The 23,981-nt window shown below is 40.4% G+C and overlaps 1 protein-coding gene across 6 annotated transcripts; it reads left to right on the forward strand.

Annotated features, from left to right (window-relative positions):
* Positions 1-661: 661 nt before the first annotated feature.
* Positions 662-23,981, forward strand: TMPO (thymopoietin). Of its 6 annotated transcripts, XM_049792407.1 has the most exons (11): positions 662-1,047; positions 10,199-10,325; positions 11,959-12,117; positions 13,656-13,756; positions 18,568-18,687; positions 18,792-18,887; positions 19,459-19,569; positions 20,484-20,573; positions 20,656-20,721; positions 20,881-20,975; positions 22,232-23,981. In XM_049792407.1, exons 1-11 carry the CDS (start codon positions 805-807, stop codon positions 22,521-22,523), a joined length of 1,500 nt encoding a protein of 499 aa, XP_049648364.1. In that variant the 5' UTR covers positions 662-804; the 3' UTR covers positions 22,524-23,981. The 6 variants fall into 6 exon arrangements, with proteins under 6 accessions (XP_049648364.1, XP_049648365.1, XP_049648366.1 ...); XM_049792408.1 differs by lacking the exon at positions 18,568-18,687; XM_049792409.1 differs by lacking the exons at positions 20,484-20,573; positions 20,656-20,721.

Consider the following 23,981-nt stretch of genomic DNA (forward strand, 5'->3'; position numbering starts at 1 on the left):
CAGCGGCGGGGACGGACCCGGTGGCAGGTGTCACAGCAGGTCACAGGGATCGCAGCAGGTTACAGGGATCTCCTTAACCGCCTCTCCCCCCCCCGCTCCTCACCACAGGCACTACGCCCGGCCTTGAACCACCGCCCTCCAGCGAGCCGTTCCCGCCCCTTCTCCCGGCAGGGGGAAAACAGCCGGTCGCCGGAGAAGGACGGCGGCGGCGGCGGGGGGGGGGGACGACACGGCGGGGAGACCCCGCGGAGAAGCCGGCGGTAGCGCTGAGGGGAAGGAAGAAGCGCGGTTCTCCTCAGAGCCGCCGCCTAAGGCGGCGCGCGCCCGGCGATCTTCCCGCCGCTGCCGCCGCCGCCTGAGGCGGCGCGCGCCCCGCGATCTTCCCGCCGCTGCCGCTGCCGCCGCCGCCGCCGCCTGAGGCGGCGCGCGCGCACGCGCCCCCGCCCGCCTCCGCGCGCGAGCACCGCCCCCCGCGCCTCTCCCGCCTGAGCCGAATTTAAAACTGCGTTACTCTCCCTCGCGCAAAGCACTAACGCGGGTGGGTCCCGCGCGCCTTCTCCCCTTTTACCGCCCAGCAGCCAATAACAAAGCCGCTTCGTTTTCCTCTCTGCCAATCGGGGCGCGGTTTATTGCTGGCTGGGAGAAGCGCTCGGTGTGCGCGCCCGCCCGCCCGCCCGCTGTGGAGCTGGGTCCCTGGCGCGGCGCGGGGCAGGCGAGTCCTTCTTCTTCTCCTCCTCCTCCTCCTCCGCCCCCGCCCCTTCTCCCCGCGCTTTGTTGGTGCCTCTCCCGGGAGGCTCGGCGGCGATGCCCGAGTTCCTGTCGGATCCGTCGGTGCTGACCAAGGAGAAGCTGAAGAGCGAGCTGATCGCTAACAATGTGAGCCTGCCGGGCGGCGAGCAGCGCAAGGACGTCTACGTGCAGCTCTACCTGCAGCACCTCACCGCCCGCAACCCGCCCGCCGCCGCCGCCCAGCCCGACTTCTCCAGCGACGAGGAACGGGAGCCCACCCCTCTTGGCGCCAGGAACCGCGGAGCCGCCGCCGGGAGGGTGAGTAACAGCCGCTCCGGGACCCCCCCCGCCCGCGCTCCCTCAGCTTCCCGACGGCCTCGGGCCCGTTTTCCCGCCCGAACGGGTCTGTTCCCCCCTCCCCCCGCCTACCGGTCGCGGCTCCGGCTCCCTCTCGCCTTAACTTGAGGCCCGGCTCGGCTCGGCCCGGCCCGAGGGCGCGATCGGTCCGGGGCGGAGGGACCGGGGGTGGGCGCGTTGCCAGGCGGCCGCCCCGCACCGGGAGGAGGCGAGCTGGGAACCGGGGGGGTCGGTGCTGGGCAGCCGCCGGCTTCGACTCCCGCCTGGGAGCCTCTCAGCCGGGGAGGGGCAGCGCGATCGCGAGTGGAGTGTGAGGCAGGACCCCCCCCCCCCCCCCCCCGCCCCGGACCGTAAATTGGGAAGCCGTGACTTTAATTTGGCCGTCGGTCTCGTAAATGAGGTACTCGGGTGTCGGAGGAGTAAAGCGAGAGAAGCTCCGCCGCACGAGGCTGCAACTTACTTTGGAAAGACGACTCCCATCAGCTGTCCCGGTTGTACTGAAGCAACGCTGCTCTCTGTAAATACCTCCAGATGAAGGGACGAAGCTGTGAAGGAACAGCTTGTTCGTTTTCTTTAACGAAGTGGACTGTTTAGTGCGAAGAGGGTCTGCTTAATGTAGCTGTCTCTCGTACCTCTAAGTATATGTTTTATCGCAGAGTGCCTCTGCTGCACCTTCAGTTGCTCCACTGTCGCTTGCTTAGACAGACTTTCTTTTATCACGTAAGGAAAGAGGGGGGGGAGCTGATGCCGTTTGGAGTTTTTGCCTTTGGGAAAATGTGATTTCCTTTTTAATTTTTTAATAAGCGGTCTGTAAATTTGCACGTGTGGAGAAAGCAGTCTTTTAAGTCATAGTTCTAAGCTGTCTGGTCTCCCGTAAAGGCTCGTGTAATGATTGCCAGCTACCGGAGTTGTAATGTGTGTGATATTACAAGTGTTTAATTGTATCTGAAATACTATCTTTCAAAGTTTGTTTGTAAAGGAGAGTGCGGAGAAGGAGACTCCTTTGAAGGTCTTTCATATTTTAACCTTTAAAAAACCCCAACAAACAGTTCTTGAATTAAGAAACTGAAAACTGCATCTAAAAGAAGAGGAGATTTCTAACCAAATTATTTACCTCTTTTTAACATCTAATTCAAATACGTCACTGGCATTCACTGGAGAAACTTTACAGTGAACTAGACACTTCTCTGTGGTCTGCCGGTAACATTCATAAGGTGCTTTTGAATAAAATAGGATGAGCTTGAATCTGATGTGTTTCCCCCTTTTGGGAGAAGGAAAGCCTCATGACAGCTAAAGCTCCTAGATCTGATTTTTCCTTTCGCTTCCACAGTGCTTAAGCTTAAACAATTATGGGTGACTCTTTTGATGTTTACAGAATGGGTGGTACTCTTACACTTCTGTTAACAATGTTTGGAAAGCTCTCCTATTTCTGCTAGTCTTGTGTATTAATATCAGAGCACTGTATCATCGTAACTTCCAAAACTGAAGCAAATATTCTAGTGACACCTGCTTGGATTTGGGGCCATTGTGCTCCCTGCCCCCCCCCCCCCCCCCCCCCCCAAAAAAAAAAAATCTTGGTTGATGTATGCTTATTGTCTGCTTAGTGCAGCTTAGGTAGTTCTGCAACTGCTTGTGGCTTGGGTAGCTGTTGTCCCTGTTCATGCCTTCTGGCATGAGGGTGCTTTTCTGGTCAGCTCTCCTTCCAAAAGACTAACATATGGGTCTCCAAAGTGACTTGCCCCCAAAACAGCTGGAAGGGAGAGGCAGAGTGAAGGAAGCCTGACATCCAGGGGAGTGGGATTCTGGTGTGGAAACAAAGTGAAATATCTTGATAAGATTAAGAGAGGACAGGATGGAAAGCAGTCAGACCTCTGAAAGAGAAGAAACTAAAAATAAGGGGCAAAGGGAGGAAGCTGAGACTGCAAGGCATTACGGAAAGGAGGAATAAAATAAAGGAATCCCATATTTCCTGTAAGTCACTTGGTAGGCTCCAGAAACAAAGGTGGATTCAGCAACCTCTGTTTTTTACTCCTCTGTGTACCTTCATTGTTTTATCTTGGGTATTGCTTTTATGGGCGTATTTAAAAGGACCAGAGAGCAATTTGCACTGGGTGCATAAGGAAACAAAAGTACTTTATAACATGTACTGGTATAATAACATGGCTTCTTTCTGTTATTGGGTTGAGATCTGAGTAATAAAATTGCATTGCTTTATTAGTTCCATTTTAATGTGTATTACAGGTCTTGGAAATTGTAGTATCGGTTTATATACATTGTGGGGGGTGTTGTAAACTCGCTGTTTCAAACTTTTAGGCAATCAACTACTTAATGTGTTTCTAGAACACCAAAATACTTGACTGTATTACAAAGCTATTTGGAGTGCTCTATTTTTCTGTATTTCCTGCATCACTCTAAAAATTTGAATACTGCTTAACTTGAAAGTTACAAAAGTCTTCAATCCAGATGACTCAGTCAAGGCTAGTATTAACTTGTAAAAAGATTTGGAAGAGGGTTTACGTAGGTTTGCTTTTTGGAGGGTTCTGTCCCACTTTGTTTTCTGCTATTCCTTATTTTTTGGTATTTCTTTGGATATAGCTTAATATTCTAAAAAAAGCAAAAAAAACCAAACCAAAACCAACCAAACAAAAAAACAAACAAAAAAACCCAAACCCCCATACCAAAAAAGTTCCCAAAGCCCAGCAATAACAATCAATCAAAAAACCAAACTGATTTGGGAGTGAAGACTCCCTCTCACTCTTGGGGTGGATGAATGAATGCCAGATGCATAGAGGGAGAGGTAGAAAAGGGGCAGAATCACTCTTGGAGGAAAGAAACAGGTACTTTGGAATAGAGTAGAGCAACACCTGTGAGAGATGTCGCCTCTTTCTTCCCGAGTTTGTGTTTATTCATTAGTAATACTGGCGCAACAGTTGCGAGCGCTTAACTTTTTGTGTGCCTGCCTGCTGAAGTCCAAGTGCCTTGCGCGAGTAAGCAATCCTCTGGGTTGCTCAAGTCCCGTGAAAGGATTGGGATCGCAGCCAAAAAGCAGTCTGCCCTTACTTTACGGGCGTAGGCTGTCGAGGGTGCACAACATGTATTGTTTAATACGGCTTTTACTGTGGAAAACGTATCGTATCCGGGATACCCCTTTGGCCCGAATAACGGGCGGTCCTGACTTGTAAATCCCTGCAGTGACCGAGTGGTGGCGGAGCCTTCCCCCGTCCCTGTGGGAAGAGCAGGGGGGTACGACCGACACCGAGCCTGCGGTGTGTGGAGGGGCTGGGGGGGCTTGATTTGAGGGAGTGCTCCTGTTATGTTCGAATCGATGCCTCGCTTGATCTGTCAGCTGACATGCAGATGCCGAAGCGGGGGAGAGCAGTGTGTTTCTCAAAATGGATATGAGAAACAAGTTCAAAGGAGTATTCCGAATATCTGTGTTGCAGTCATTGAACAGGCAGGAAAGCTAAACCAGGTCCCTTGATACTGACATTTAATGTCTTGACATTGCTGTAGTCATTAGTAATTTTAAACTGCCTACACTGTCATTTTAGTGCTCTTTTTGCCAAAGTTCTGGGTGTTTGATAATGCATTGAGGCGCACGTCTTCCATTGATAAAAGCTGTGCAGAAATCAGACAAAACCCCATAGTTTTAATTCTACTACGAATTATGTCTTTTAAATCCATCGCTCTTCCAGCACTCACTTCCAGAGCTCACTTTGGCTATGTACTCTTACCAGGAGAGGAAAAACTTTTAAAATCATGCTTGTTTGGGCCTCAGTCTGATAATATTGTCTGGAGGAGCCAGCTTCTCCAGCTCTACTAATGTTTTTGAGCAACGTTTTTTTTTCTAAGTCTGTTTAGCATAGTGGTACGTGAGGACAGTGGCTGGTATGTGAGACACCTTTTTGCTGCAGGGGGAACCATCTGCATCTGGATGCTCCTGGTCCTGGTTAGTTATGGGCTGAATATCAGGACAGATAGCTCAAAGGAAAAATAACTATGAAATAGCATTTTTTGCCTCTTTAGGAGCATTGTTTTAAAGCACATACCAAAAATATCATCTTGACACTGTTGCCAAACAGGAGCTTTTCAGAGCTCAGAATGTGTAGGGTTTTATGACTTAGCTTATTAGTGCATTTCATGTTCTGGAAGAATCTGTTTTAAAACACACTGAGTGATGGTTTTGACCTTTAAAGTGATGATTTGAAAAAGATTGGTCAGATGTCTCCTCCTCACATCTGTTAATGAAGGTATAATGAGAGCATCTGGACCTAAAAGGCCTGTTCGAAAGGTTATAGAAGAGACCTATCAGGTAAATAAGTTTTTTTGTTTTTATCAAGTAGCCAAGTAAATGAAGAGCTAGCTTCAGCTCTTTGTGGTCAGAATGGTGTGGTAGTGATAATTTCTGTAGCTGAGGTAACTGTAAGGTTTCAAGCCCTTCCCTATTGGAAAAGGGAAGGTAATAGTAAAACTGGTAGTTTATGAAGGTTAGGAGTATGGAAAGTAAAACTGTACACTCCAATATGTGAGAGAATGTGAAGCATATATGCTACCCGGTGAAGGAAGAGAATCTGTTCAGTGTTTCTTATGTGGCTGTGTCTCTTAATTATGATGTGCTGTACCAGTGTGACCCAGAATACAGATTAACACCTTTGTGGCCTTTTAAATAGCACTCATCTGCTGTCTGGGTGACAGCCGTGGGCAGTAGGGGTGAGGTGACTGAGTAATTCCCACTGCAGTGAGAAGTCCTGCCATGCTGTTCTGCACCTTCAGACTTTCTGCAGTTCTAGACTCATGAACTAGGGAGATAAGCTTGTTAAGAGTGCTGGTGTAATAATGGTGGTTATAGTTAAATAAAATAATCCCACTGAAGTAATTTTTGTCTAGCAGTGCATGTCAATTGTTCAGCAGGGACACATACACAAGCCAGTTCCCCAGGTCAGCATTCAGCTGATTGAGCCATGAGACCATCTGTTAGTTTGGTTTCTTGATTTGTTTTTTGTTGTGAATTTTTACTCTTTCACTTAGGTTCTCTGTTCATTATGCAGCATTCATCTGTTTTCAGAGTGGGTACATTGCCTTCACTGAGTAACACGGAATTTAGTGTCTGGGGGGTGGAGGGGGTAGAAGGGCTGAGTAGTCCCCAGTCTTACAATTTAGGACTGTTACCATACATAGGCTTGGAAATTCTAAGTCTGGCACGTTTTTAACTAAGGTTAAAAGGTAAAGAATTCTTAAAGTTGCATGTATCAGTATCTCTGAATTACTGCTGCATAATTTCCTTTCCATTGTTTATTTTGTCTGCCCTGTAGCTTTTGGTAAATATTGTCTTGAGGTGTTTGAGGTTAAAAAGTTCAGCAGGACTTGGTTTAAAAAAAAAAAAAATTCTACTGCAGGAAGTGTTTGTGTATGATAAAATAAAAAGTGCAAGGGGACTAGAGACCTCTGTATTTCACAGTACAAGTCTATTATTTAGACTTGACATGTGCAGTTCCTTATCTCCCCCTCCCCTAAGAGTAATACAGTTATTTGTTACCAGAGAGGACACTGTACAAACTGGAAAATTAAAGACCATTCTGTTGGTGTGGTTTGGGCTTTCTTAGCCTGTATTAACCTCATTCAGAGAAATAGTAAAGAAGCCCTGAGCCTTTCTGCTTGTAGTGATGAAGCTGCACCTGTTTGGGATTAAAGACCTTGAATGTCCTAATGTAGGTGCCATTTACCTTGGGATTTTAAAATGCTTCTTTTGGTGATGTCCCATAGTTGTCTGTTATATTATTTAATGGCTTCTTCAAGATGTTACATATGGTTGTCTTTGGAGTAGTGCTAGAGTTAGTAAAGGTACCCATAAAGATTGTCTGATAAATTGATCTGTGGCTGATGGACTTCTATTCAGCAGGAATGCCAAAGATGAGGTAAGGGATAGCTTCCAGGTCTGAATTCTCATCACTTGCATTTGCTGCTCCTCTCATTAGTGAAAGAAGGTGAAAGCTTTTTGCTGTTGAGAGATGACACTCTGAGAAGACGAACTTCTCTTATGCTCTTGTTTTCCTGTGGCCCTAGAACGAGAATGCTATGTGGGAGACCCATGCTTATAAATCACTTCAGTACTTGTTTGAAGGGTTGGGTCCTAGTTAATCTGAAACTGAGCCTGACAGATACCACTACCAAATTGCCACCTCTTTGGTGTGAACAAATCTGTCTCAAGTGAAGTTCCCAGATCCTCTTCCATCTTCTGTTTTCTAGAAAATGGCAATGACTAGAAATATTTTTTTAATGCTGCCAGCTCTGGATGGAATGAGAAGATCTTCAGATAAGGATTTATTGGTCTGGGTATAGTGTTGCAAGAATACTTTCATTACATGCAAAGTGCACCTTACTTCAGCAAATCCTGGTGTTTGCCACAATTTCATTTTAAGCACTTCACCTCTGCACCACAGTAAGACAACTTTAACTTTACTAATGGCCACCGAACCAGGGAAATGTGGGTGTGGGGTTTTTTTGTTTGTTTTGTTTTAATTTGCAATGATAAATTTTAGAGCTAGCTCTTTTGATCTGTCTCACAGGCTAGTCCCATGGATAAGTTGTGACAATGCATAGAAAGTATAGTGGTGCTTTATACTATAATAGTAGTGGTAATTAAAGCTAATGTTGTTGTTGAGGTTAATGCTGTTGTACCACAGCCAAGGTACAGAAGAAATTCTTCTTTCCTGCCTGATGCTTCTAGGTATGGATCTTATGGTCTAGTGAGTGGTTAAATGGCAGCTTTCTACTTGTACAAGTGACATAATTTGCTTCTGCTTTAAGGAGAGTATTTACTCTAAAGGTTGAAGACCTCACAGAACACAAGTTAATCAATGCATCTGGCCATATTATTGAAGAACACAAGATTACCTTCAACTTTTCATCCTCTTTCACCCTGCTCTTTTTCTCTGCTGAAACTGACTATTCTGATGGTCTCAGTGTATGGTAATACTGCAGGAAAAAGTGAAATAGTACTTGGAAGAAAAAAAGTACCAAACATCCTATGAGATATGCAAGTTTACTTGTGTTAGAGGATGGTATTACACATCAGTTGCAGTTAGATTTCTGGTAGTTAAGATTTCTGTAAAATGTCTAGTAGGGTGCTGAGTAGTTCTGGTGTATATTCTTATAGTGCCTTCTTTGGCCTCTAAGTGCTACAAAGGCAGAGATACATTAAATTAGGTTTCCAGTTTCTCTAAAGTGCTGTTGGAATGTTGATTTCCTGCACCATGGTGGTAGTTTCCTTCTGAAATATGGAAGTAGCATCTTGGCATCTGCTTGGTGATGTGTGCAAACACCAGAGCTGTCAACAGTCTAAACAGATCCCAACAAGAAAACCCAGCATGTGTTTTGGAACTCTTTTCCACTATTGGACAGTTCAGTGGTCCAGAAAAAAATGCACTGAATACAAATTTTTTGTTAATGTGATACCTAACTTGAAATAGTGTTATGAGCAACACATTCAAAAGTAAATACAAGTCTCCTGTAGCTGCAGATTGGTTCTTTTTTGTGTACTAGTTAAGTAGGCTCAGTTGCTTCAACAACTAATTGGATTTTTATGTGATAAAGGAATAGAATTACTGATAAAGTGAGTTCTAAATCTTTCATTAGTGAAATCTGCCACTTTAGTGATCCTGTCCTTTCTTCAGAATGCTTGGAGTCTATATCTTAGAAATAAAAAATAGCATGAGCTCTTGGAGATTCTATTGCTTTTCAGCAGCAGATTTTAAGTTCATCATGCTGGGATTTTCACAATCTAAGAGTTAGAGGAAAATAATTTAATTGGGGAGTCAGTTATATTTGGGAAATCCTCATACAGTCCCTGTTTAGCTTTAAATATTAAGACACTTGAGGCAAGACCAAGCCTGCATGCAGACCAGTATTAACTGACATTAATGGCTAGGTAGATAATGTTGACTCTTACCAGTCATCTTATAGCCTTTTAGTACTATTTTACTAAATACAACAAGGAAAAAAACCCTGTTACCTGTGAGTGAGTGTTATAACACATTTGTATTTGGAATTTTAGTCTTTGGTAAGTACCAGAAAACCCAGATAGGCCCTCTGGGCAACCAAGTTGAGAAACATGTGAAGTGTAGAAGTTGTATCTGTTAATATCCTACAATTTTGAGATACAGATATGACTTGCTTCAAAACACTATCAAGATCTTTCTTAGTTGAGAGCAAGCAGATCCTAAGCATATTTTTTTCTGTCTTACCTCCTTACTCTCTTGCAGATCTTGGAGCTTGAAATGTCTATTGTAGTAACAAAGGCTTCCTAAGTTGAACAAATGTTATGATCACTCTGTTTGGATATAGCAGAAACTGCTAATTTAGGAGTAGCATCTTGGCAGATTATCTTGATAACCATCTGTATGTGGTGGTGGTGTCTTGCCAACTGTTCGAGTAGTGTTGCCAGAGTTGGGTTTAGGATTTGTTAGAGCTACAGTAGCAGAGGCCTAAGCAGACAGGCAGGATTTTGAAAATTTGAGGGTGTTTCTGGGTTTGCCATTCCTGCACTCGCTTTGTAACTTCCTGTAATCTTACAGAGAACACCAGGATAAGTGGGAATGGGGATTTTGGGAACTTGGTTGAGAGGGTGTACATACTGAAGAACTTGTTCCATGTCATTAGAGGAAGAAGCGTTGACCTACTAGGTAGAAGAAAAATGTGAAGAAATGCCAATGGAACATAAATATTTGTGGCTTAGTATAGTGATGGTGAAACAGCTAGAAGCTTACCTCTCCGGTCATAGGAAAGAAATCCTCTCCTCTTGTAAACTTGAACTTCAAATTAAAACATAGGATCAGAATAATGAGTAAGAATTTATTTATTTATTTATTACTATAAAGGAGGCTTGTAATGGGTATTTCCTTATGTAAGTAGGAAACTTGTGCATGTTTGTTTAGTAGGTGTAAATGTTTGAGTTGTTTCGCATAGGCTTTAGGGGTGGTGATGGGGAGAATATAATTACTATTCCTGGTTTTGTATGTTCAGGATTCTAATATATTCCTGTTACCTTAGAAGAAAAAAAGATGTGTTCTGTATTGGCAACACTGTCTCTTGTTTCTCCCTTGCACACTCACAGAAGGCCACAAAGAAAACTGACAAACCCAGGCCAGAGGAGAAGGATGACCTAGATATAACAGAGATGAGTAATGAAGATCTTCAAGAGCAACTTGTGAAGTATGGACTAAACCCTGGCCCAATTGTAGGTAGGTCAACTGAACTAGCAAATATTCATCTGTTCAACATATTTCTCACTAAGCCTTGGTTCTAAGTGCTAAGCTTCTCTGATACAGTTGCTTACTAAGTTTAGTACCAATACTCTTGCAATCCTACTTCCCACTTAATATGCTTTCATTGAACTATTTACATTGGGAAGACTTGAACCACTGCAGTGTAGGCAACTCCACAGTTTGTTCTTCTTGTGTTCTAGGCCAGCTGGAGATGTTGAACTTCTGCTCTGAAGCTGTGTATCCATTAGTTAAAGTTCAGCGCTGGGGTAGTTAGGTCTTCTGATACAGAGGTTGAGATCTGGGGCCTGCTTAAGTAGAAAACACATCTTGCATAATAACCTCATAGCATTGAGAGCAGAATGAGAATAGAGAACTTCCCCTTCCCTAGAGCATTTCCTACTCACTGCATTGTGCAATAATGTTTTCCTTTACTAATATTTTTTCTGGCTCCTTGAACCTAGCATTCTATCCTGCATGCTAACCTATCTCAGGAGAAGTCCTGACCTCAGTTTAATCTTCTGCCTTGGGCACTCATCTGTGATGTGGGATCAAAGCTCCTTGCCTTTCAGATTGCACACTAAGCCAATGGTAAAGGACTTCGATTTCACAACTCTTCAAAAAAGAGATGGTTGCCTGTAGCGTGCTGAGCCTTTTGTGGAATGTCCTTGAAATCCTGGGTGGATGGAAGTGTCAGTGATGGAGCCTGGAGTCCCATGTGTATTCAAAGTCATGCATAATATTTTCTGCTAGCTGTTTCTGTATGCCTTCCCATTCAAGCTATTCCTCTTGGATAGTGCTCAAATCTTCTGAAAAGTTCAAGTACCTATATAGTCCACTGGAAAGATGTTCAAATTTGGTCTAAGTAAAAGCCTTAGTTCTTGATTCTGTTTCTTGTGAGAGTCTGCCACCTCTTTTTAAGGGTGGCTTCCTCTTATCTGAAGTCTTCTAAGGTTAGACTTTTCTGCAGCTGACAGCCCAGGCACCAGTTAACCTCTACAGATTTTTTGCCAGCACAGTCCTGACATGGAAGTATGTGCTAGCCTTCATACAATTTAGTTTTAAATGGCTGTCTTCCTAGATCAAGCAAGCCAACCTGAGGGCTAGGTGCAGCAAACAGAAGTTCCGTTGTTGCTGCTTACTTGTACCACCTCTGATCCTTATTGGACTGAATTTGCCAACAGGGCAAAGGTTAAGCTAAGGGGGAAAGAGTGCTAATTCCAGGGTAAAGGGATTAAGAGGATAATAGTGGAATATGCATGGAAGCTGTCGCTCTTGCAATATCAATCTCCCTAAATTTTCTGGGAGGGCATAACAACTTGTATATTGCCCCATATGAAACAAAGCACCTAAGAAGCAGGTAAGTTCCCTTTTTATAGGTAAATGCTTGTAACTTTCAGTGTGCTAAGAGGTCTAAGTTTATCTTAAGAATTCTCTTAAACCAAAAAGAAGCCTTAAAGGTAGAGTTATATACCTAGGGCCATACAGATGGATTAAAAGTAAAAAAACACGCTTTCAGAGATTCTCAAGGGATATATAACAGACGAGTTCTAGCAATCAACTCAGGAAAGTTGAAAACTGTATCTTTAGCATGTATCCTCCCTTGTTACAGCTACTACTAGGAAGCTTTATGAGAAAAAACTGTTGAAACTGATGGAACAAGATCCAGAACTGAAGCCACCTGTACCTCTCCCAGCGATTTCTTCAACTGCTGAGAACACCAGACAGAATGGAAATAATGATTCTGACCAGTACAGTGACAATGAAGAAGGTAAGACTTGAGGAACTTGCCTGTGAACTATTCAAATTATACATCAGTAATATTTGCAGTAGAAGAAATACCTAGAGGGCATAATCTTCCTGTTAGGTGAGGCTTTAAGATACTGCTCTAGACCATGCAAGTCATGTACTTGATCATGCAGTACTACCACAGTGATCCAGGTGCCTGTTCTGGGAAGGGAATTTTTTGCTACCAAACTGTTCCCTTTTGTCCATTTCCCCAGATTGGAGCCTGTAAATCTGATAGGTAGGAGAACTGCATATTAAGTGTTCCAGTGTTCTTTGTACTTCATCTTTAAGTGTAAGTGCAATTTTGTCTTACGGTGCTCACAGTAGTTATTTGCTGTGGGATAGCGTTTGAATGTTTATTTACTAAAATTCTATACTTTTTTTGTTTAATGTCTCTCATATGACTCAATCCCTTTTATGCTCTATTCCTTATGGACTTAGTTTGGGGTGGCTTGATTGATTGGTCTTGGGTGTGGGTTTTGCGGTTTTAATATCAATTTTATATCAAAAAAGTACAGGGGTGGGGGAAGTGGAACCTAAAACACACCATCATACATCTTAGCAAAGTAAAAACAGTGTAGGCTTTAAAGAGTGTCTTGAATGGAATGTTAGAAGATGCTTATTTTTTGTGGTTTGGTTTTGGGAGTGGGGTTTTTTTTTTTTGTTTTTACAGGAACTCCCATGGAGTTAGGACAGAAAGGGTTGAAATACAACTAGGGACTTGATGGATCTCCCTTTTATGCTTGGGCTTGTGTTTGAACTTTAATCTCTTGCACTTTTGCGGGGAAAGGGATGTTAGAGATTTATTTATTTATTTTTAGGGCAGCTAAGAGCCCAGTCACAACTGACAGCTATCTCCTTATTCTTACATATGCTTCATCTAATTACCAAACTGTTCAAACATGGGGGTGGGGAAGGGACCAAAACCAAACAGACACTTCCCTCTGCCAAAAAAAAAAAAAAAAAGTTTCTGTAAATAAACTCTAAATATGTTGGTGTAATGCTATTAGAATTTTAGAAAAGGGGTGGAAATAATACATTCTCTTACTGGTAAGATGACTGCTAACCACTCACCCTTTGGCATCAAAAAGGAGTTTATATAAAAGGGCCTATTTTAAAGGAAACAAAACTAAAAGCCTAAACAATGTTGAAAAGCTTCAATACCCTTACTACAATCAATAGTATAATGGTACTTTGGTTAAAATAATTGCAACTTGATACCAGTTTCTAAGTGGAACTGCTGGATTGGTCAAAGCATAACTGAAATGTAAGATTTTTAGGACAAAACTGAAGTACTTGGGTCAGTGATTTAAAAAAGTTTTTAAGGTTATTCTTCAAAAGTCTTTGTTCTACATTCAATGGCGAAACTTACCTGTATCTCACAACTTTTTAAGGAAACGGTAACTCATAACAGAGTTATGTTGCCTCTTAAAATGAATTTTTATTAAAATACAATTGATTTAAACTAGTACAACAACCAGTATGTATTATAGAAACTAGTTCTATTAAACCCGGTTACAGATCCGAAGACTGAGCTGAGGCTTGAGAAGAGAGAACCATTGAAAGCCAGGACGAAGACTCCAGTAGCACTCAAACAAAAAAGAGTTGTTGAACACAACCAGGTATGTTTAATTTAGTGGCATCTGGAACAGCTGCTAACTGTAGGTGATGTGTTCACTAAACACCTTACTACTTAACATAATCACATTTGACTAAGTGGGCTATGCTGTTTTTTAAAAGTTCTTTCAGAAAGCCTGTTCTAATACAGCATGAAAATCTTGTGAGTTAACTATAGCTGCTGGTTTTAGCCTGTCTGATAACATTCAAAATTATGGTCTTCTAAAAGCTGTTTGTCTGACTTGCCAGCTGCTGCAGCACCTCTTAGAGAAAAATAATAGGCAACTTTAACAAGTTTAGTTCTGGAAACTTGACAGGTTTTTAAGTCAGATGGGCTGATGTCATCGTGTTGGATGTTTGTAAACAACTTGATTCATAAAAGAAGCAGTTTCTCAAAAAAAATTTGGAAAAAGGTTGGGGTTTTTGGTTCTTATGTTTGTTTTTTTAGAAATGGTTTTAAATATGTATACATACATCCTATTCCTATCTATTTGGCTTGATATCTATAGATACATGTATGTGTTTTGAATACATCTGTTTAATGGCTGTGGTTTAAATATAATACATGAAGTAATGTACTTCTGTTTACACCTATATTTATATATATAGAAGTGTGTTTATGTGTGTACACACATGGACTAGCTATCTATATAATATTTTTTTCCTCAACTTTGCTTGTAGCAGCAGTACTAGAGTAGACATTAATGTGTTGGAAAGCTTCTCCTAAGAGGAAAAATAAATAAATAAGAAGTTTAAAGCTTGCTGTATGTACCACTTGTCCTTTACGTATAAACAATATTAGTTCTATTGTCTTGGTGAAAGAGGGATTTTACAGAAGCACCTTACGTTTTCAGACTGCTGGCTGAATACTGGATTCGGTAGTTGGTGGCTGATCTGTCCTTGTGATGTGACAGTGTCACTAAATACCCTGTTCTACAGCTTAGGTTACTTAGGATCTTTACAGTGTTATTCATCTGAGCAATAACTAGTGGAGTTGTGCTACAGTAAAGGACTTGTATAGAAAACGTTCAGTGACTCAAAATCCGTCCTGTTAATAGCTTCATGTATTTTAGCAGATCAATGACTTTTCTCACTACTTACGCTAAATGCCAGATACTTCCTATTTAGACAGTGTGTATGTACGTATAAATATGCTTTTGCTATGGATGTCTTAAAGCAGGTAACATGTTGCTATGTGAGCTTGGGTAATACAACATAGTTATGGAGATCTGTAGGTAGTTCTGTTTATTTTTAATTGGATTTTTATGGTACAAGCTGAACAGATTTCACTTCTACAAATCAAAACACACACTTAGTTCAACACACAAAATATTCCTTAATTTATTTGGACAACTCCTGCTCAATGGTCTTTATAATGGGCATCTGAATCTTGAGGTTCTTGTATTTAAGGTTTACTTTTTTCTAAATTGCTGTTCACCCAGAAATCCTTGCCAGCCTCAGTGTAACAGAGGTATTTAATTCAGCTATCAACGAACAAAGCTTCCTAGTTTTCAGGAACCCACTTGCAGAATAAAAGGGAAGAGATACAGTGATGTATTTTTGTGGCATTTCAAGTGATGAGCGCTTACTCAATTTTTGGTCATCCAATTACACTGTAATAACATTAGGTCCTTTCCATGTTTTGTCTTGCAATCTTTTATATGTGCAGTATAGATGCAATATGTTGTTACCTGCATATTTTAATTACCAGTAGTTAATCAAAGGAATATCACTTAAAAAATGAAAGGATACCAAATTCTTTAGCAACTCGCTCTCTAGCTTGTTAAACCTTTTACCTTTCAACTGCTGACTGCTGTATTTAAAACAAACAAACAAAAAAAAAACCCCAACACCCAAAACCCCCCAAAACACCCCACTGACAAAAAATTACAGCAGCTTGAAGCCAAGAACAACTCAAAGTTTTTGGCTAGCATATATGTCATATATTTTGCTGAGAACAAAAGTGGAAGGTGGGAAGATGTATTTTTTTTTTTCTTTCCCTCTTTCTGTGAAATTGGATCTTAAGTTTGCAGCTATTGTGTCAAGTGACCATACTCATTCCGCAGAATTATATGCGGCTGTTGTGCAGCGTGTGGCATTGGCTCAAAGATTATGAGGCTCTGAAGAGTGGTGGGGCTGAACTGGTTGGTAGAGTGGTGTGAGCAGATTTATTAGTCACTTCTAGGTCCTGTGCAGCACTAGTCTTAGTCCAGACGTACGTGGCTGAAAATATTGTCTGTCATTTGGCATGGATGGATGTTGCTGTTCTCTTAAGAAAAGAGTGTGAATAGATAGTCTTGAAGCAGGCTGGCACAAAAGAAATTGGGTGGGGAGGTTGAGCAGGCTTATGGGTCTTATCAGTCAGTTAGTGGAGGGCTAGAGGAATTTCAGCTCAGCTGTTTGTGCTTAATTGCCTCATAGTGAGCTGGAAAAGTTGGAAGAAAACCCTAATTCGAATGCCCCCCTCCAATCAGGTAGGTGAATATAGGATTAGAGTTCAAAGCTGGGCCTAAGGCCTCACAGTAAATGGTGCTGAACAGAAAGAGGCAGGCTAAATAAAGTAAATGTTAAGGTCTCCTAGCAGTGTAGAACTGCTCTCTCTCATTGAGACTTTGTGTAGTGACATTCTGCATGTGCTGTATTCCCCTACTCCTCCCTGCATTTTTTTGACTACCTGTATAGCTGGGCTTCTTAAAAATAAAACATGCAGTGTTGCAGCTGCTGGCATACAAATTTCTTGTGGCATACACCCAATAAAAAACTTGGTAGGTGAAAGCTAAGGTAAACTCATAATCTATAGCTTCACTGCTCATGATTAATACGACAGTTAAAAGCACATTCTGAATGGTACTTGTGTACCACACCATTGTTGCTTTTTCTGGTTATATGCAGGGTTTTGGTGTACCTAAAATGAGCCTTACATTCTCATAGGGTTTAATTAGTTCAGATATTTGTGGGATAAGCAGACAAGGTATGCTCAATTGACACTGAGGATGACTGTAACTGTAGACAACAATTTTTTTTATTTTTTTTTTTTTTTATTTTGTCTGTTGAATATGCTCTGCTGAAGTCTGGATGGGTTTTCTGCTGGTTTTCCCCTGGACTTTTCATGCAAGAAAAAAACTTGAAACTTGGTACTTAAAACACATGACTGACAAGCGTCTGAAGAACTAAGGAGAGAGGTGGTTACTTACTGAAGAACTTCTAACTCTTCATTAGAAGAAAACTAGTTCCCAGTCAAACAGCCTGGGGCAGGGGAGCTCTCTATTAGTAGGATGAGGGAATTGCCTTACTGCTTTCTTGAGTGGAACCACTCTGAAATTAAGTGTTTTTCTCTAAGCTTCTAAGGAAGAACACCTCTCAAATGGAAGGTGTATAGGGGTGAGATGGGGAGCTATGAGTGAAGGCTGTAGGTTAAGCTTTTCTTAATAGGGAAGGGAAGCCAGTGTCTGGTGAATATATAGAGAGGGGTTGCGAGATCTTTCATCAGAAGTCTGTTTAAATTGAATATTGGAGACTTGGGCTGAAATCTACAACTCTATACGAAACATCTGAATCTGTTTGGACTTGAGGTCTGTGCATAAATAAACATCATTTGGCTTTCAAAGTATTTCAGTGACTTTGGAGTAAAGCAAAACGCTTGTGCTCCCTCTGCTGGATATGTAGCAGCTGTAATACAGGACTTAAGAGTCGTAAAGCTGCTCTGCTTATAGTTTCACTGGAGTAACTTTGAAGATACAAGTGGGGAATGGATAAGGGCATTTTTAGATGTTTTTTCCCCCTCTTCATAAATGCTTTCCAGCCTGCTCTCTTAACACATTGTTTTGGGGCTACTACTGTTCCAGTGAAGTTATGTCTGCTGTTAGACCTGTTAACTGACAGTTGCACCAGTCTCTGTAACTTCCATCAGCACCGAGTGTAACTTCCAAAAACTTGGCAATACATCAATGCATGAGGTATTAATGTGCAAAGATTTCAGTATTAACAAACTAATAATTTTTATTTTTAAACTTAACCAAATAAAAAGGAAAATCTTGTATATAATCTAGAAGAAGCAGACCCTCATCTCCCTTTCTCTCCAGGTCTATGTTTGGAATTAGTTTTGAGGAGGATTTTTTCTTTGAGCATAAAACTTGCAATAAGGCATGGGGAAGGGTCTGTGTTTATTAATGGCTATAAAAGTTTGGCACTTCATGTTGTTATTCAGATTTGTAAAGATCTGTGTCAGGCTTGATTGTTTAAACCTACTGTTGTGTGAAAACTGTGCGAGTTTCATCTCTGTATGTGGAAACTTCTAAGATTATAAAACATCTCCCCCCTGTGGCTGGAGATTAGTTCCTGTTGAAATGTAGGTGGCTATGCCTAAACCGTTCCCATCTCTGCTTGAGAGAATAAGCCCCTGTCTGGGTAGAGAACAAGGTGATGCTTTCTGCTGATGCTCATAGGTTAATTTTTTTGTGTAGGCAGGTAAGGTAATGGGCCTGGAAGCAGCATATCTGCTGTCCGTGACTTGATGTAACTATTTGTAGCATTAGTTACTTCACTCTATTGCAGTGAACAAATTACCAGTTTTTCCTGTTGTGCATTATCTAGTCAGTTCTGTATTTGAATAATAATGTGCTCTAATGTAAGTATTGTGGTCAACACTATTAATCTAGCTAGCTATTCATTATTGAATGTATTGGGATCCACTTCTATTTTTGATTGTAGACACACTGCTTCTGGTGTATGCATGCTATTCTGGCTTTTGGTTGTGGGTATCCAATGTTAAGAGCTGGCTTTCATGCATTTGATCATGTGTTTGATGCTTGAATAGACCTATTCTCAAGATGGAGTTACTGAGACTGTCTGGACAAGTGGATCTTCAAAAAGTGGACCTCTGCAGGCATTTTCTAGGGAGTCTACAAGAGTGTCAAGAAGAACACCAAGGAAAAGGGTGATGAGAGGCTTTTTACAATAGACAAGCTTTTTTTTCTCGCTGTTAGGGTCCCAGTGGCTATTTTATTCAATTGTTCTCTTTTGTTTGTTTTAAACAAACAGGTGGAAGCTACAGCACAGTTGCCTGTAGATGATGCTGTAATATCAGAGAGTACTCCCATAGCTGAAACTATATTGACTGCAAGCAACGAGACCCTAGTAAATATGCTTAGTAAATTTGTTTAATAAATCATGCAAGTGGTATTTTTCTGTAATATATCTTTACTGACAGAATCATTCTGTTTTGAACAGATAAAAGACTGTTTTAAGGAAAGTAAGACTATTCAGTAGTCTTTGAAACCACGTATTTAGTATCTGTATTGATACCTAATGCTGTTCACTTTGAAATGGGACTAGGTAGACACCTAGGTCACATCTAATGTCTTTTTGGGGGGAGGGATGAAAAGAACCACTTTAAAAGCTTAGATCTTTTCTTAATTTATTTAAGTACATGCAGAATATCTGCTTTTAAGTTTGGCTTTTCATGTGAACTAAATAGCTTTTATGTTTCTAAATGGCTTAAAAGAAACTACTTGGAATGATAAGCAATGTGTTTCCTGTGCTTATTTCAGAGTATCTGTTACACAACTTTCTTGAGTTAACTCCTAACATGCATATATTCAATGCACATAAAGGTTTTGTTGTTTGGTTCTGCCACCTTCCCCCCTTTTATTTTGTTGTTTTTTTTTTTTGGCTGATTCTGAGTTTGAACAATTTTGAATCTCGGCAGGTTGTCAATAGGGTGCCTGGAAATTTCAAGCATGCAGCTCCTACACTGTCAATCAGTGAACTCTCAGACATGCCCAGAAGAACACCAAAGCAACCATTGATGACAGCTGAAGTAAATAAATTAAAGCTTAGATTGCTCTTGCTTACTCTGTGAACAAGATCTTGTGTGTATGTGCTTACTGCTTAGTACAGAAGGGGTAGAGGAGATCGTTACCCAGGTGGCACTAGCCAAAATAAACTAGTGTTGTCACATGGCATAAAAGTGAGAATATAAACATATTTTTATCTTCTCCTTTAAGATTTGGGATGGGTGTGTGTGTGTGTGTGTGTGTAAATCCTGCTGCTTCCCCCCTCCCCCCCTTTCTTTGTTTCCTAAGCAAAATATGTTTTGGTGTGTTATTTCTCCTTGTGCTGCTGTTTTTCTGAACAAAATGTTGAATTTTTTCCCCCCCTTTTAAATTCTTTGAATAGCTCAATGATAGATTTGGATTTTTTACCTTTTGATCTTGTAAATTAGCTTGTCCTGAAAATACACAATGTGCCTTAATTTAGGGAATCAAATAATAGGATTACTATAGACCAAAAGCCTGAATTTAAAAAGCATCCGTAGATTCCTGTCGATTATCAAGAAAGAAAATGATTCTTTAAAGTTAACCTATTCAAGCTGCTGAAATTATATACCTCTTGGAGAACTGTCTAAAGCACTTGCAAGTATATGTAATTATATTAATGTACTACTGTAATATTGTAGAATTTTACATTACAAGATAATGCTTGGCTGAATTTAAATGGAGTTCATTGCTATGTGTAGTTACTGTAGATAAAACTTGTATTAACAACCGTGAAGCCTATTCTACCAAAGGGTCTGAGACTATGAAATGTGCTGCTTTACTTACTTATAATGTGACTGGAATGTAGACTTAGTTGTCAAATAGAAGGTTGTGGGAAAACTTGATGTTCTGTTTCAAACTGCTGAAGTTTTTTTTCAGTTAGTATTTTACTGTACTATGGCATTGTTTATTACAGCAAGAAGAGACAGATTGCCTACATCAGTGCTTTTTTAATCATGTTGGCCACAACCAATCCTGTGATCTGCTCAACACAGCCATGATAGAGGTGATGGTTAAGTTTTTTTGATCATCTACATCATTGGCTGGCAGGTGTATTGTATTTATACAACGTATTCTTTATCTTGAAGGAAACTGAGGAGAGCACTGAATGCTTTAAGACGCCAAAAGTGACCAGACAGCTGCCACTAACAAAGGTTAAACTAACTTCTAAAACCCAAGAAGTAAACTTCTTGAATGTCACTTGGTGACTTATTCATTCTTAAAATTGCACATGGTTATGGTCACTGAGATAGCTATGCAGGAGCTTTCTGTTTTGCGGTTTGTTAGGTCTATAACTGGTTTTGGTTTCCTAGGTGGCGGAGAGAACTCATACAGAAGAACGAAGAGTAGAAAGGGATATTCTTAAGGAAATGTTCCCTTATGAAGTCTCAACACCTACAGGAATTAGGTATTTCTAAGGTTTATGGGGGTTTGTTTCTTGGTTCTTGTAAACCTGTTTAAGCTGAGAAGTATCCTTTGTTAATATTGGCAGATTTCTGAGTAACAGTTTTGCACTCTGGCTCAATGGCAGTCCAGATGACCACCTAGCTCTTCTGTTCTATATACATAGTTTTGTTAGCCAAAATAGCCTCTTTATTTAAATTTGGGGTGGGAGAATAGGATAGTAGTATAGTAGGAATTATTACTGGAACTTCTGGACGTTAAATGTAAAGGGCTTCTCTGTGGTAATGGCTCACAATATTTAAATTTTTGGCTAGATGCAACTGCTTTAGGCCTGCTGTTAAATTAAGAAAAGGTCTCCCAGCATATATTTGAGCTTTCTTTTTGAGAGCCAAAAAGAATTTTCAGATACCCTATTTTTTTCCTTTAAGTAGCAGTCCTGTTGTAGTCAAAGATTACTCTTAGCGTGAATAAGGATGGCACCTAGGAAGGGCTATTACACTTTTCTTTGCAACTTTGTATTTAAACAAAAATTGAAGCAACCCTCTGGATAATTAAGCAATTCACAAAACTTTGTCCTTGTTCAGAGAATAGGAGAAAAAGTTTCCTTATATGAAGATGTGAAATCAACTCCTGTGTTTCCAATATGTTAATTATAGCTTCAATTTAAACTGCAGTTGCATAACGTCTTACCGTAAGGAGAATATATGGTACCATTTACTACTACTGTGGTGTATCTGCTCTCTTGTTTTGAGGTCTTATCAGCATAGTTAAATCTGTACCACTTTTTGAATAAAAATCATGCACGTTTGCTCCTTGTATATAAGGACTTGGCAATGTATGTGGGTTTCTTAACCCTTAATGCTTTGTTTCTGGCTCTGTGTATCAGCTAAGCCATCAGTAGATATTCTAATGGCCAGGGACAATATTAGGTTTAGAAATCCCAGTGGGGCTGCCTAAGTGATCATTAAAGATGTAAGCAGAGAGAGAGTTCTTAGAGTCTTATTGCCAGTTATGATCCACTGATTATGTGGATAGGGTGAAGTGGCATGTGAGGTTTTTTTTAAGGGGTGTTTGTTTGAACACTGAATTATTAACTTTAAAAATAGTAATGATAGACATGTTAGAGTTTGAGACAGATATTTGAGGTACTGCATTTACTAGAAATAATTTTTAGTTCTTTAATTATACTAAAACTTTCCTGTATACCTTAGATTGCTCTTTTAAATATGCAATATTTTAAATTTTTTTTTGTATTAACAGTGCTAGCTGCCGTCGACCAATCAAAGGAGCTGCTAGCCGGCCTATAGAGCCCAGTGACTTCAGAATGGAGGAAAGTTACTCTAAGTATGCTCCAAAATATGGTACCTCAACTGACATCAAGTCGGAGAAGCCACCAACAAAAAAAGAACGCTCCATTCCCCTGTGGATAAAAGTTCTTCTCTTTGTTGTTGTTTCAGTCTTTTTGTTTTTGGTTTATCAGTCTATGGAAACTAACCAAGGAAATCCTTTCTCTAAATATCTTAATATTGGCTCTCCGGGTGGTGCCAAATGAGTATCTTTCTGAAAGGCACACCCTATTGATCTCCTGTTTTTAATTGTAGAGATCTCTTCTGCCCTCTCATCGGCTCAAGGACTTCTTACAAATAATGTGATTGGATCCTGATAAATTGGATAAATGAAGAAAGATAATATTAAATGGACATCGGTAACTTTCTGGACTTTGGACTAGTAGGAGATCACTTTGCCATAGGAGTAACATTTTTTTAGATCTTTGAACTTTTTGTAGGCTTTATTTTTTTAATGTGGACATCTTTTAAATTCATTTTTGAGAAACTATATTTGTTTTTGCAAGAACTTGGAAGCTGAGAAGGGCAAAAATGTAGTAAAATGTGAAGCTGTGTTTTTAAAGCTTTTCCTTTGTACAGAAAAGAAGTTGTACTTTTGTCTCTATAAGATTATTGTGGAGGAGGATTTTAACACAGGTGATAAAGGGAAATGCATTTTTGTATGGATTTTTTCCAGTAACAATGTAACTGAATTTGATCCCTTTTAGGATGTTGGGAGAGTACAAGGACAACCTTTTCTGTAGATTTACTGTAACTTTTTAGTAAATGTAACTGTAAACCTGTTCACATTTCTGTAAGAGTCTTAGTATCATATTAGTAACTCTGTTTAAGCGTAACATCATTTAAATGTATCCCTTCATTTTAGTGCTTAGTGTTGTAGGAGCAGGATACGAATCTAATTGGCAAGGGATGTCTTAGAGGAACTTATTTATTAGTAATATGTGTGGAAGATTAAAATTGCATCAATATAATTTGCTACTAAAATACTTTTTTGGGTCAAGGTTGTTATCTGAAGTAGTCTAAATTCTGACTTTAGCAGTGGTCTTTTTTCTTTTTTAAAAAAGCGAGGTCTTTCCAACACAGCTTTATGTGATTATCTTTGAATGTTCATGTAGAGAAGTATTCTCAAAACGTGAAAATTCCATATGAAGTTTTATTCTTGTATGAAGAGGGCATTGCTGCATTTTCTGCTACAGTTTCATCTTCTAAGGTGAGATTTACTACTTTCATGCAGTTGAATATTTTTCTCAGTGGAAGCATGCTGAAACACTCTATATTGTGTAACTTAGTTGAGCAGGCAGCTGACTTCACTACTACCAATGAAGAGTGATAAGCAACAATTTTTTAAAGTGAATGTATACATTTTGGTGTGCTTAAATCTGCAGCATACAGATGTTCAGTCTTACTGCTTGGTACCAGATCGCAATAAATCATACTACTTATTCTTAAAGTGCTACTTATAAAAAGCTCAGAACATTAGCTAATAGTCAATATCTTTTTACTCTAGGTACAATTATTGTGTAGACTATAGCTATGGGGAAGCTTTATTTTCCATGAACTTTGGGACAAAAATGGTAATTTGTAGCAAAGCAATAGGTCTTTTTTTCTGTTAAGATTAATGTTTATTTTCCTTTTAATCTGCTTTTTTGAGTAATCCAAATAGC

The sequence above is a fragment of the Accipiter gentilis genome, chromosome 34 (assembly GCF_929443795.1).
Source record: "Accipiter gentilis chromosome 34, bAccGen1.1, whole genome shotgun sequence".
In the NCBI taxonomy this organism is placed as follows: Eukaryota; Metazoa; Chordata; class Aves; order Accipitriformes; family Accipitridae; genus Astur; species Astur gentilis.

Excerpts from the sequence above, each read along its gene's own strand:
- TMPO (XM_049792407.1), top strand. The coding sequence starts at position 805 with ATGCCCGAGTTCCTGTCGGATCCGTCGGTGCTGACCAAGGAGAAGCTG. Across the intron at positions 18,688-18,791 it reads GAAGAACACCAAGGAAAAGG|GTGGAAGCTACAGCACAGTT; the intron begins GTGATGAGAGGC and ends TTAAACAAACAG. Across the intron at positions 19,570-20,483 it reads AACCATTGATGACAGCTGAA|CAAGAAGAGACAGATTGCCT; the intron begins GTAAATAAATTA and ends TGTTTATTACAG.